The sequence below is a fragment of the Notamacropus eugenii genome, chromosome 1, assembly GCF_028372415.1.
Source record: "Notamacropus eugenii isolate mMacEug1 chromosome 1, mMacEug1.pri_v2, whole genome shotgun sequence".
NCBI classification, from domain to species: domain Eukaryota; kingdom Metazoa; phylum Chordata; class Mammalia; order Diprotodontia; family Macropodidae; genus Notamacropus; species Notamacropus eugenii.
This window is the reverse complement of record NC_092872.1, coordinates 707582545-707597335: the sequence shown is the minus strand read 5'-3', so window position 1 is coordinate 707597335 and position 14791 is coordinate 707582545. Positions and strand designations below refer to the sequence as shown.

The 14791-nt window shown below is 45.5% G+C and overlaps 1 protein-coding gene across 2 annotated transcripts; it reads right to left on the bottom strand.

Annotated features, from left to right (window-relative positions):
* Positions 1 to 6632: 6632 nt before the first annotated feature.
* On the bottom strand, positions 6633 to 12905 carry LOC140521395 (uncharacterized). Of its 2 annotated transcripts, none has more exons than XM_072636380.1 (6): positions 12761 to 12905; positions 11340 to 11447; positions 9805 to 9944; positions 9597 to 9693; positions 9288 to 9412; positions 6633 to 7469 (listed from the first exon to the last, which is right to left on the bottom strand). In XM_072636380.1, exons 1-6 carry the CDS (start codon positions 12843 to 12845, stop codon positions 7422 to 7424), a joined length of 603 nt encoding a protein of 200 aa, XP_072492481.1. In that variant the 5' UTR covers positions 12846 to 12905; the 3' UTR covers positions 6633 to 7421. The 2 variants fall into 2 exon arrangements, with proteins under 2 accessions (XP_072492481.1, XP_072492480.1); XM_072636379.1 differs by having other exon boundaries at positions 6633 to 7839; positions 12761 to 12904.
* Positions 12906 to 14791: the final 1886 nt, after the last annotated feature.

Below are 14791 nucleotides of genomic sequence, written 5' to 3'. Positions count from 1 at the left end.
CTGAGGCACAAGGCATCATGAACATATGAAGAGGCAGGAGAGGAGGGAGAAATTTCTGTCCACACTAGAGAGAGAAACTTTGCTTTTAAGACTCCAGTAACATGAGAAATTATTGGGATTTGGGAATCGTTTTCTATTCTCTGAGGCCAGCTGTGGAGGGCTCCTGTCTCTCTTTACAAGGGTTAACAACTCTTTCCCTCAGGAATAACACCTGGGATAATGCCAATCCTTACTCTCTAAGCCAAAGTCAGACTCTGATCTTGCAGTTCTTTCTACTAAGCTGTTATCTCCTAGGCTCAAATCCTACAGACACAGCCTCTAGGCTTTTGGATACCTTCATTTCTATGTCTGTTATAGCCAACCAACCAGCCTTGGAGCAACAGTGGTATTCCAGGTACGCCACTGAAATGTTCTGTGTGAGGCACAAGAAAAAAGCATTCAATGAAAGACCAAAGTTGGGGTAAGGGGCTGGGGTCTCATCAGTTTGAACCAAAAGGGAGTTCAAGACCCAGATTGTAAAGTCCTTAGGCAACCACACAGTCTGTTCGTCCTGAGCCTACCCCTGATTCTATAGAGGCCCCACTTAGGATGGGGTGGGGGGAGCACCGAAGAATGGGGAGACAACTCCAGGGAAATGTCAAGGTGTGGAGGCAGTAAAGAAAATAATACCCAGAGGAAAGAGTGAGTCTGGGGTTGCAGGGTATGGCAGACCAAGAAGGTTGAGTAGAAACCACAGAGTGCAGAAATATGGCTCCATGGGGGATGAATGCCTCAGCTTGTTCATTGAAAACTGCCCAGGAAGGTGGGCTGCCTGTAGCCATACTTCTATGAACATCAGCCTGACAGTTAAAAGCAGGAATCATTAAAAGCATAAGCAGCCATCTCATAAGAGGGGAAACAGGCTGTATCCAGGTCATCACACCCTAGGGCTTAAACCCTTGTGCAGAGACAAGAAAGCCTCAATTGGCTCCTGAGACTAGCACCTTCTCCCAGAGCAGCTGCTGTCTGCCCTGAGGGTTCAAGAGTCCTACATCTGAGAGCTGGAGTCTGGCAAGTTAAAATACATATATTAATCTCCAGATGTCCCCTTAAACCTTGGGGCCTTCCCTAAGGAGGAAAGACACATGTCAAGCTGTATCAGTCACACCCCACCGCACCCCAGCCTCCCCACTGGGCCTAGTGCAATGAGATTAGAAAGAAAGATCTGATTTCCAGACTATTGGCATCCTCAGGGCTGGGGGAAAGGGTTTGGGGTGATGAAAAACAACCAGGTATTCTTGGTTTTGAGACTGGGAAGGAATAGTCCTGAAAGTGTGTCCAAAAAAGAACAAAGGGAAGAGGGCAGTTTATGGATTTCCTCTGAGGAAAGGGCAGTGGCTACTGGGTAACCACTTGCCACCAAGAAGACAGCGTCTTGCTCCACCAGAATGAGGTGAGCTCCAAAAAGTAGCAAAATGGTGGAGTTAAGGAGGGGGAGAGTGAGCAACGAAGGTCTGAACTCCTGAAAATCAAGCTTCCTGCCTGGCTGCCTTCTGTCAGATCATTCAGTCCCTTTCTAAACCTTACCCCTGGTCACCAGCCCAGGCCCCTGTTCTCTAAAGTACAATAGTCAGGAAGGTGGTCCCTTGTTACTATTCCCTTGCCTTTCCCAAGCCTGACCCCCAAATCACAGAATGACAGAACTAGAAGAGATCTTGGAGATTATCTCATTGGATCCCTTTACAAGTAAGGAAATTGAGTCACAGCGAGGCCCAAGATCACATAGCTAGTTACTGGGACTTGTTACCAATTTTCCTGAATTGGTCCTTGTTTTTTCCACCATGCCATAATGCTTTCAAGGGTCCTATCTGGGGTCTGTGAGCACATAAGAATGGGAAAATCCTTTATCCCCATTTCCTCTCATGATGTTCTACTAGTACTTTTTATGTTCTGCACTTAGATAATCTGCAAAGTATCTATTAGGGCTTACTCCAATGGCTTAGTCAAATCTCCATGAAATAAGACCAAATTCCAAGTTTCTGAATGGTCAGGCCTCTAATTCTTCCTTCTCTATTACAACCATCCACAGGAAAATAGAAAAAGCAGGCTTCTTCACTGTTGTATAATGACTAATCTTGGCCCCAGAGAAGAAATGAAGACATATGCTTGCTCCATTTCACTGGAGACGTGAAGGACCCTAACCCTAAATGTTATGTATGCTGTCAGTCACATCAATGAGCATCTGTTATGTGCTTACTATGTGCCTGGGACTGTTCCGGATTTTAGCAGCTATTTCTGTTCCGTAAGAAGGCTCACCAGAGCCACATCCAGAAATGATGGTGATATAAAAACAAAAGACATCCATAAAACTTCCAAAATAAATAAAGGAGAGGTTCCCCCTGGAACAGCACTGGGTATACCTTAGTATGATACCCTGATACCTCAGATTGCCCTCAGGGTAAACCCACCCTGGCCTCACCCTCTCCCTCTTGCATGGCAAGCTTTGAATTAGGACAAGGGTGTAAGAAAGGTAAGCCATTCATGGTCAGAGAGGTCAAGAGTAATAGGTCCCTGAGTGAACTCAGTTGTCTCTTCCATTCTAGAGTGTGGTCTAAGCAAGCCCTCCTGGCAAGGACTGACAGGTTGGGCCTACAGCCCTGCCACCTGAGTCACCACCCATCATCCCCAGACTAAGGCTTGGTCTGATGATCTAACCTGGCGCTTTGTGTGACTGCCAAGTTTCTGGCACTGCACCAGGCCTCAAAGGTCACAGAGAGGCATGGAAACCACCACTGAGAACAATGGCTTTTGTTCTTTCCCTCTCATCCCACAACCAGTGAGGCACTCCTTTTCTTGAGCAGCCAGGAGGGAGAGTAAAATCAGTGTGCAGAATCTGTATGGAGGGGAAGTGAAAAAGGAGGAGCACAGTCTAACGAGGAAACAGGATCAAAATATTCCCCCAATACATAAGCAGGGTCTGCAGCGAAAACAATCTTGCAACTAGAAAAAGAAAATCAGGCTGGTGTGGTGGCCTGTACCTGTAATCCTACTTGGAGCTGGTGGAGTTCTTGAGTGCTGGAATTCTGAGCTGCAGTACCGAGGACTGATGGGGTGTCCACTTCAAGTTACACATTAATATGAGCTCCGGGAAACAGGAGGCCACCAGGCTGCCTAAGGAGGGTGAATAAGACCAAGACAAGATTGAGCAAGTTGAAGCAACTCTACTGATCAGAAAGGGATAGGTCACTGATGAATAACTCCTGCACTTCCAGCCTGGGCAAGATAGGGAGACCCAGTCTTAAAAATACAATACATTGACAAATATTTCTTGAATGCCTACTATGTGCCAGGCCCTTGGCGTGGAGGAGAGGTATTGAATGAATGATACTAATAATAATAATAGCACTTAGGTCATACTCTGAGGTTTATAAAGCCCCTTCCCTTGAAGTACTATTTTTCCCATTTTATAGATCAGGAAACTGAGGCCCAATGAGTCAAGTCAAGACAAGAAGCATTTATTAAGTACCTACTGAGGTATGTGACAGGAATCTAAAGAAAAGCAAACAAAGCAAAACTAGTCCCTACCCCCAAAAAGCTCACCTCTAACAGGGGAGATTTCATGCAAATAGCTATATACAAAGAAGTTATATGCAGTGTAGATTGGAGATAATCTTGGAGGGAATTCCAAGAGGTAAAAAGCAGCCTGTCCCCAGCCATGCAACTCTGTGTAGAAACAGAATTATGATGTCATTATCTAGATTAGACTACAGGTCTTCTCATTCAAGTTGGATACCCTTGTCTCAAACTCAGCATTTTCCAAAACTTGTTCCCAGCTGCCCACACTCATTTCATGTGCTTTCTCTCACTTGCAGCCTGCAACCTCATCGGTCAGCTAAGACTGCTCTGTACTAAAGTCAATGGACTCTTCTCAGTGTTCATTCTTCTTGATCTCTCTGCACTATTCAGGCAATGAATCAACCCATGTCTCCATCTGATTCTGTTTTCCAAGTATTCCTGGATTTTCATGACTCTGTCCTTCTAGTCTCCTACTTGTCCAAATATTCCTTCTTAGTTCCCTTTGCTGGACACCCACCACCTAACCTTGCATGTGTCCAAAATGTTTGTCCTGGACCCTCTTCTTTTCTGTCTTTACTCACCCACTCTGTGATCTGGTTAGTTCCCATGGGCTCCACTGCCATCATTATGCAGAAAATTCCTAGATCTTTATATCCAGCCCTAGTTACTCTTCTGAAATCCAGTCTCACATTACCAACAGCCTATTGGCACCTCCACTTGGATGTCCTAAGAGGCATCTCCAACTCAACGATATTAAAAGTGGAACTCATGTCCTTCCCCTCTAAATCTGCCTCTTTTCAATTTCCTGTTTTTATTGAGGGGGCAGACATCCAGGTTCACAGTCTGAGAGTTATCCTTAATTTTTCACTCTCACTTTTGCATTCAATCATTTACTAAGTTTAATCAATGCTACCTCTCCAATATCTCTTGGATCAATCAACAGCCATTTATTAGGTTCTTGGGAGATCCTGAAGATACAAGTTTAAAGAATGAAACCATCCCTACTCAATAAGCTTATCCAACCATTACTCTGGTTCAAGCCCTAATCACTTCTTATCTGAACTATATTGCATCAGCCTCCTTACTGGGATCCTGGCATCTGATCTCTCTGCTCCAATCTACCCTCTACACAACTGACAAAATAATCTTCCTTAAGCACTGATCCTGTCACTCTACTGTTTCAGGAACTTTCAATGACTCCTTAGTACCTCCAGGATAAATTACAGATTCCCTAGCTTGGCACTGAAATCACTTCACAATTTGACTCCAGCCATTGTACATCACTCCCCTTCATGTACTCTGTGTTCCAGTCAAGCAGGCTTGTCAACTGTTCTTTCAGTTCAGCACTCCTAACTCCATTTCTTGAATGCCCTCGCTCCCCCCTTTTCCTCTTATAATCCTGAATTTCCTCTAAGGCTCAGCTCATGTGCCATTTCCTATAAGAAGTCTTTCTTGTTCCCCAAAATTATTAAGGGCTCTCTCCTTTGTCAAATTATACATTATGTATATGCCAATATATCTACACATACCTATGGATATCCGTGTTTATACATCTCACCCCTAGACTAGAATATGTTGCTATACCCATTTTGCAGATGAAAAGCTGAACATCATGAGCAAAAGAACAGGAACTTGAGCTTACTGCTTCTGCTTCTACTAAGACTAATGCTAACTCTTTCTCAAATTAAATTTTATTTTTTGAAAACAACAAAAATCTATTTTCTCTTCTTCCCACATTCCTCCTCACAAGTGCAAAAAGAAAAAAGCAAAAAAGCAAACCCTTGTAACAAATATGCCTTGTCAAGAAAAACTAATTCCTGCACTGACTATGTCCAAAAAGTCTATTTGTCTGTGTGCATCCCCTCTGCGTCGGGAGGGGTGTCGTGTTTCATCGTGTAGTCCTCCAGAATCGTGGTCAGAGAAATTGAGAAGGATAAAGACTGAGGGAATCCAGCAAACAGATCATTGGTGACTTTAGAGAAGGCAATTTCAGCTTCAAGACAAGGTCAGAAGCTAGACTGTAAGAGACTGGAAATGACAGAAGAAAAATTGGACATAACAGATGAGTTAAGAAGCAAGTTAGAGGAGAGTAAGTGGGAACAATGAAAAAAGCACATATTTCAAGCAATTTGGCTGGGGGAAGGGAGATATAAGACAATAGCTTGAGGGGATAGTGGAGCTTAGTGAGGACTTTTTAAGGATGGGGAGACTTGGGAGGGCATGTTGGCAGCAGTGACTGCTATGGAGACATGATTGTTCAAGCAATTTACTGGAAAGAAGAGGGAGGAGGAAGGAGTACATGTAGATGGATCAGTCTTGGGTAGAAGAGTCACCACTTCATCAGTCTGGAGTAAGGGAGGAGAAACAGGAGAGGGTGTGATGTCTAGGGATTATGAGATAAAGAGAAGGGGAGAAGACTTAACTCAAGGCTAAGTGCCTCTATTTTCTCAAAGAGGTAAGAGGCCAAGTGTTCAGTTTCGAGGACTGGAATGAGGGTGTGGTGTGGAAGGAAGAAAAGAGAAGGTCTGGGAAAGCTGCTGCAGGGGACAATCAGGGAGTAGAATGGAGGCTTTGCTGCAGTCGAGGTAAAAAAAAAATGTGCATTGGATCTGGTCACCATGGTTACACTTGACTTATCCATTGCTTGAGCATTTCAATAGGATAGGAAGATATTGGAAAGTTCCATTGTGACCTTGGCGGAATCCAAGGTCATGATTTTTAAGAGCAGTGATTTGTTGTGAGAATCAGATGAGCTAATGTGAAACAAAAGCATTATACTAAAGTAAGGTTGCTACTCTCATATCTCCTATTCCTCCTGTCGTCTCAAGGGTCTCATGAACCTGTGAAATTATGTTTATTTTGCGTCCATTTGTGTATGTGTTTTCCCCCAAATGTAAGCTCCTCGAAGACTTACTCGTTTCTGTGGTTATATCCCCAGCACCTAGGACAGTACCCAGTACATACTATGCTCCTGATGAATGTTTGTTGTATTATATTTCCTTTTTGGTGCCCTATGCAGGGGCAAGATTCAGGAGATCCCACTCCCAGAAAACCCCCAGCCAAGGATCAGAAGCAACTTCGAATTTGTATAAATTTTATTAAAAGAGCAAAATGAGTGATAGAAATATTGGGCATCTAGGGGGTAAGGGGGTGGGTTGGTGATAATATCCACTCCAGCCTGGGGAACTACATCAGAGAAGCCGTCATTGGGAACAGCCCAGCCAAGGATTAGAGTAGGAAGGTTAGGTATTCTAGGAAGTGGAAGGCAATGGGAATGGAGGAGAGGAGGATGGTGGGATGGGATGGGGGGAAGTATATAGGGGAAAGCAATTAGGACTAGATAAGGACTCCTCTCCAGGGGCTGATGGTGTGGGAGAAGCATTCTCTAGGTTTCTCATCTTTTCAGCTGCTCTTACCCTGTCTTTGATCTCTGGCTCCCTGGGATAGGAGTCAGGGAGACGAGGTGATGCTCAGATGGCTACAGACGCTACTTCTTAGTAAATACTCCGGTACTGTGTGAGTCCAGATTGAGTTGGAGGGGAAGGGAAAAGCCCCAGGCTTCACCTCTCTCGCTTGGTTCCTTCCTGTCCTCCTATCCCCACCCTCCCTCCAAGACCATGGGGTCTCCACGAGTTCCACATCAAAATGGCTGGGCTCTTGAGAGTTAGCTTTTTTTATTGGGCATCCTTTCTTACAAGAGCAAAGCCTGGAGCATCTGAGCCTTCCTCCCATATAGCCCAAAGCAATGGGCCTCAGAAATGTTGACATTCTAGGTTCTAGGTTAAAATTCTAGCTCCTGCCCTTTCCCTGGTGTTAGCAAGGTTCTGTGTCTGCAAGCCACTCTGCTTGTTGCCTCCCTTTTCAAATCAGCCGCCATTCCCAGGAGAAAGAGCAGGTCTCCCCTGAGGCTCCACCTGGAAGGGTTTTGGGTAGTAAGAGGAAGGGATAGAGAAAACAGGAGATTCAATGTAAGGATGGTCCAGGCTAGGGGAGCTTTTAGAAGCATCCTCAATCCCAAAAGGGAACTCCACAGAGAAGAGGAATGCATAGGAGTGTTGATGTTGGCCGGCTGGAGATGGGTGCAAGCTTCCTGGAGGAAAGGAGGGGTCACAGTTTCCCATCTGAGGTCAAGACCTGGAGGTCAGCAGGGGAGTTTACACACAGCACGGTGTGTGAGACAGCAAGCTTTTCCACCAGGGAGGCCACAGCCCGGCCCACCTCCAGGTGGCTGACACAGCCAGGACCCAGGGCTTCAGGGAGGGCAACGCCCATACTGATCTTCACCTGGGTGTTAGGGAGGCAAAGAAAGACAAGCATCAGCCTCTCTCTTCCCCATATAGAACACAGTTCAATGTAAACTGGCGGGGAGGGCCCCATTTAAGGCTCGGCTCAAGTATATCCTCCTACAAGAAGCTTCCCCAAGCAGCACCCCTCCATCTGTATGGTCTATCTACTTTCCTGGGTACATGTCTCTTCCCTTCAACAGAATAAGGGCAGGGAGGGCTTTCATTTCTGTATTTGTATCCCTGATACCTATCAAGGGGCCTGGTATATAAGTGGTACTTAATAACTGCTTGTTGATTTAAACTAACATGGGAAAGAACTGTCACCTACCTGAACAATTGCAGAAACTCTGTCCAGGTTTTCCCACCTCGATTTTTGCCCCTCTAACCCTCCCTTCATACCAGATGTCAGACTGACTTTCCTCATGCATGCATATGGTCATGCATCTGTTTAAAAATCTCCCACTGTCTTCGAACAAAGATCAAAATGCCTTTGCCTGACGTTCTAAGCCCTGCACAATTCTGGACTTATTTCACATTATTCTTCTTTGTGGATACTCCATACAAACCAGATAATTCTCCCCCTGTCAAGTTAAGCATTCATTAAACCCCCACTGTGTCCTAGGCACTGCGATTCTCTTGCCTCCATGCCTTTGTTTTATGCTCTCCCCTATGTTTACGAAGTCCCCACTTCCTCTATCTTCAAATGCTAAATGGAGCTGTGGGCAAGTCACTTAACCCTGTTTGCCTCAGTTTCCTCATCTGTAAAATGAACTGGAGAAGAAATAGCAAACCACTCCAGCATCTCTGCCAAGAAAGCCCAAAAGGGGTCACAAAGAGTTGGATATAACTGAAAATGACTAAATAATAAAGTAGGACCAAGGTTTTGCTCCAAGGTAGAAAATTTAGAAGGCACAGGCAAGAATATTGTCAGCACTTCCTGGTTTCTCTGAGTGAATTCATCACACACACACACACACACACACACACACGTGCGCGCGCACACAGCTTCCATAACATACATACTGCAAATTGCACAAAAGTTACCCATTATAGCTCTGCAAATTCATACTAATTTTTAAAAACTCAACTGGAATGCTACCTTCTCTATGAAACATTCCCTGATTCCTCCGTAGACCTTACATAACAGTAACAGTCTCTTATGTACTTAGCAGTTATTATTTTGTATTATGGCTAGCTGTGTTCGTGCCTAATCCCTCTTCTAGATCACAAACTCCCTGAGGGCAGGAGCTGTGTCTTATCTAAAATCTTCCTATCTCTCCCAGAGCTAACACAAGATAGTTTAGTTGCATTCGGATGCCTTTCAGGAATCCCAATGGTTAGATTTCTAGTTTTCCCCCTCCTTGCCTCCACCTCAGATTCTTGATGCCCCCAGACCACATTACAGACCCTCATCCATTCGTAGACATTTCCCCCAGGACCCCTCACCTCATTCAGCTTACAGAGCACATCAGGGTATTCCTCACGGACCACCCTGCTGAAGGCCAGGGCCCCTGAGGCCCCCAGGGTCAGGAAGCCTGTGCCTGGCCTGAGCAGACGATCTCCTGCACTCCCTAGAATGGAAGGACAAAAAGGTAGGTCAGAAGCGGGGCATCCAGCTGTGGGGTGGAAGGAAAGAGGATGGACAATCCCAACAGTGACTCTTCTGAGGCTTCCCCAACATCCAGGGGACCCCAGAATGACAAAGACCTTGTTGGTCACCTTACTTATTGTTCAGTTCCAGGGCTGGAACCTCACCTGTGATAAAGGTGTATGACCCTCCAGGGTTCTCCCAGACCAGGGGAAAGAAGGCTTTCCAGGCAGTGAAGGTACTCAGGAGCAAGGTCTCCAGGACCTAGGCAGGAGGGATCTTTGGGTTATCCACCATTCTCACTGCCTTTCCCCATCCCTGGCTACTGCTTTCCTCTTACCTTCCTCCTCCCTCACCCCCCCAGTCCCTCCGTACCCGTTGTAGCTCCTGCAGGCTCTGGGTATGGGGTGCCCCCCCTTGCCACCAGCTGAAGCCCAAGGAGGACACTACATCCGTGACCTGCCTGCCTCCTCCCAGCAGGGCAGCCTTTGCTGCTTCGGCTCCATCCTCAGTGCCTAGAGAGGGAAAAGGAACCAGGAGCAGGTAAGAGACTCAAGCTCCTCCTCCTCCTTTGTCCTGTCTTTGAGAAAGCTGCAGGTTCTCTGAAGACAGCCTCAGTCCTCTACGAGTAAGATGAGTGCCAGTATATGGACCTGAAGGGGTATTCTGCACTTGTCATTCCTGGGTCAGATGGCCAATGGAGAGATCCTGTCCCGACATTGCCCTTTGGAGCTGTCTGAAATCGGGGAGCCCCAGAATAGTCTCTTGATGTGGTACAATGTCTCCAATCTAGAGTCACAGGACCTGGGTTCAAATCCCACTTCCAACACTTACTTTCTCTGTGACCTTGAGCCAATTGCTTAACCTCTCTGGGCCTCAGTTTCCCCATCTGCAAATGAACTTAGTGAAAAAAATTCTGGATCTGTCCTCAAGGGCCCATGCTGCAGACATCTTTTTCAGATGGGAGTAAGATTAGGTGGTCACTGAAAACCTTTTCAATTCTAAAATTCAGGCCTGTGATGTGAATTGAAATCTAGCTCTGCTTTGAATGAGCTGTTTGTTAAGCAGCTCTAGGACTCAGTTTCCTGATCTGTAAAATGAAGGAGTTAGATCACAGATTTAGAGCTGGAAGGATGTTATTAAGTCTGACTCCTTTCCATATTATCCCTTTCTGTGTACTTTATGCTCTATACAAACTCGTATCTCTCCCCACCTCAACAGATTCTGTGTCAACCAACAGTATTTATTAAGCACCACCTGGGTGGTATCAGATATGGAATAGAACTCAGGCCTTCTGATACCAAGTCCAACACTTTTTCTACTGCTCTACCTCCAGAGCAAAAATCAGCCTTGGATCTGTGAACTTCAAAAACATTTTTTAAATAATATTTTATTTTTTCCCCAATTAAATGTTAAAACAATTTTAACTTTTTTTTTTTTTTAAGTTTTGAGTTCCAATTTCTATTCCTCCAACAGTGTGGCAGAAAAAAACTTTTTAATAACTATACTCTGATAGAACTTGTTTCCTTTATAATACTATGTATTTGGTTTTGTGCATTTAAGAACATGATTTTGAGGAAGGGTCCAGGCTTTTCTAAGCCTGACTGAGGGTGTCCAGGACACAGAAAAGGTTAAGAGTATTACTCCCCCACATCTAGGGTTCCATTCAGTCCTAATGTAGGACCCTATGACTGTCAAGGCTGGGTTGAACCCAGTGAGCTCAGAGGCAAGTTCTTACCTACCTTTCCACCTCCAGTTTGCAGCACTGGTCTCTGCCCTCTCCTCCCCATTCATTTCTCCCCAGAACACAGTTCACATTTGCCTCTTGGTACAATCCCAAGGCCCAACCCCTACTGCCTTGGGCACTCCCAAAACCCCTGCCTCGCCCTATACCTGAGGCGGTGACTCACCAACATCTCCGACCATGGTGAACAGGCGGTTGTGAGCTTCTACTGGTAAGAAATTTCGAAGCTTCTCCAGGCGCGCAGCATCCCGGGAGATGACAGCAACCTGGAACCCTGTGGTTGTGGAGTAAGATCAGGACCAAGGCTCCTAGGAACATGAATCTACAGAGTGGGATCCCACTGGCCAAGGGGCTGGGCCAGAAGACCCTCAGTCAAAGCTGGCCGTCTATACCTGACTTGAGTTCATTAGGAAGCAAATAAATTCCAGAAATTTAGAACTAGAAGGAACCCCAGAAACCATCCAATCCAACTAAGAGGATAAAGTAGAAAGAGTTAGAGAAGACCAGGGTTCAAATCTCAGTTCTGCTATTTCCTTTAATTTTAGACAAGGCTTCCTTTACTTGGGTCTCAGTTTCCTTATCTTTAAAATGAAAGAGTTGGACTACATCAGAGACTCTTCCTCCCCTTTTTTTGTTTCATGCATCCCTTTGGCAGACTGAGAAAACCCATGGAACCCTTTTCAGAATAATTAGTATTTTTTAAATTCATAATTACTGAATTTCATTAAATATTAGTGAAAATGAAGATGTATTTTTTCGTCTTTCCAAGTCCATGGACCCCCCTGACATCTATCCATGGACCCCAGTTTAAGAATCCCTGGATTACATACTCCCTATTGGTATTTTCTACGTCGAAATCCAACAACCATTTCACTTTATGGAGTAAGTAATTGACATCCAGGAGATCTGAATAGTCTACCCAAGGGTCATCCAAATATGGGGTGTGGGAGTTAGGGAATGGGAGGAAGTGACTTCCTGAGCCCTAATTCTAGTCCTGTCTGGTCCTGAGAGCTGGGCTACTGACCTACAACCAAGGTGTTCTTCCACTAGGCTCCTGGCCATCCCAGCTCCGCACCTCTTTCCCCCTCCAAGTCCAATGGGAAAAGAAAAGACTCAAGAAAAAACGCAGCACTTGACCAAACTCATTGTCCAGGAGCCTCTATGGAAATCCTGGTACTGAGTTGGTATGAGAAACTTGTATTTAGCTCCTTCCCGGGAGGTTCTGAGAGAGTATCCTTCCAGGACCACGAGCAGTGAGTACTGATATTCTGCAGAGTTCGCATCCCTCAGGCAGGGCACCAGCAAGGTAGTGGAAAGCACACTGGATTTGTAGTCAAAGGACCTAGGTTCGGAACTCAGCTTGCTACTTCCTAGCTGTGTGACCTCTTTGGGTCTCAGTATCCACTTCTGTAAAATGAGAAGTTAGACTGCAGTTCCTACTACCTCTAAATCCTTTCTCAGTTGGCCTTTCCAACACCCTCACCCTCTATCTAACCTCCCCCTTTTCCGCTTTCTCCACCCCCAGGGAGTCCCTACCCAACTGGGGACTATGATCCCACCCATCACACTTTCCCTGAAATCCCTCACCTTTCTCCAGAAGCGACTTCACAATCCCAGAGCCCACAGTCCCAGCTCCTCCCAGAACCAAGACTAGGCGCTCAGAAGGGGCCATCCTGCTAGAGAGGGTGCTCAGCAGAGTAAGCGAAGCCTTAGTCCAGAAGAAAGATTAAGAAGGTTGTTTGGAGATCCCGCCCTTCAGAGCCCCTCACTGGCCAATCCCTCCGCACTTGGTAGGTGTTGACTCCGCCCCCCTGGGCTGCTAGCCAACCCCCCAAATCTCCCAAGCTGATTTACTAGGTCTATTGTGTAGTCAGAGACATAGACCTGGAAAGAAGTTTAGGAGTTATAGGCTCCAGCTCCCTCGTTTTACTAAGAGGGAAAGAAAATTGCCCAGAATTTCACAGACCAGTTCACAGCCCATCCCTGGTCAGTCTCCTCTACAACAGCTAGCATTTAGGTAATGCTTTTAAAAGGTTTGCAAACACTTTGTATGTCCTATCATTTGATTTTTACAACAACTCTGTAGGTGTTTTTATTATCTCTATTTTACAGATGAAGAAACTGAGACTTAAAGAGACAGAATTGGAACTCAGGTCTTGCTGGCTTCAGGTCTTTTGTTCCATCCATTGAACTACTTAACTGTCTCACCCAACTTCTTCAACAAGTGATCATCTATAAAATAATAACAGTTGTTGTTCTAGTTGTGTCCAATTCTTCGTGACCCTCTGTTTTCTTGACAAAGACAATAGAGTGGTTTTCCATTTCCTTCTCCAGCTAATTTTACAGATGAGGAAACTGAGGCAAACAGGGTGAAGTGACTTGCCCAGGGTCACACAGCTGGCTGTATTTGAACTAGGGTCTTCCTGACTACAACCGGTCCACTGAGCTACATGGTTGCTGCTGCTAACAACAACAACAGCAATAATATTTATCAATAGCTAGTATTTATAAAGGGCTTATTAGGTACCAGGTACTGTGCTGAGCACTCTACAAACATTATACCATTTGATCCTCCCAACTCTGGGAGGTGGGTGCTAGTGTTATCATCCCTGTTTTACATTTGAGGAAACTGAAGCAGAAAGAGATTGTGACTTAGCCAATATCACCCAGCTGAGACACCCAAGGGTCTGAGGCAGAATTTGAACTCAGGTCTTGTTGACTTTGGGCAGCTAGGTGGTGAAGGGGATAGAATGTGAGGCCTGCAGTCAGGCCTGAGACAGTTACTAGCTGTGTGACCCTAGGCAAGTCACTTGACCCTGCTTGCTTCAGTTTTTCTTCATTTGTAAAATGAACTGGAGAAGGAAATGGCAAACCACTCCAGCATCTTTGCCAAGAAAGCCCCAAATGGGGATCACAAAGAATACAACAGGACTGAGAAATAGTAAACCACAATAACTTGCTGGCTTCCATTCCTTTGCTATATCATTGAAACACCTAGCTGCCTTCATGCTTTTGTCTGGGAATAAGGGAATTCATTCCACATTTGGAGAGATCCTTCAGCACACTGAGCCTAAAAATACCTTTCTACAATTTCTGCCCATGAATTCTGGTATGTAGTGAGTCTAGCATCAAACCCAAAGCACCCCAGTGCTCTTTCTACATCCCATAGGTGCTCTCTCTCTCTCTCTCTCTCTCTCTCTCTCTTAGCTTTAGAAAACCTGGCTTTGGATCGCTCTCATTGGTTGTATGACCTTGGGCAAGTACCTTCCCCTCTCTGGGCCTCAGTTTCCTCACCTGTAACACAAGGAAGTTGGACTCAATAATCTTTAACTCTCCTCAATAATCTCCTACAGTCCTGACCTCTGACGATTCTGTGATGCTGGCAGGATAGGGAGGTCAGAGACCAGCTTTTACTCTCTGGGGAACAAACTCAGATCTCTAGTGGCCCAGTGTTGCCACCTAGCGTCCCAGTAAGATTGAGTGCCTGCGGGGGGCATTGCAGGGAGGTAACTAATGGGAGTAGGAGAGAGGAGGGAAGGGACAGCTCCAGGTTCCCTCACTGCCATAGGGAAACTTATTTCACTTTGTTAGAACTAGAAAGGAACCTAGGCTATTGTT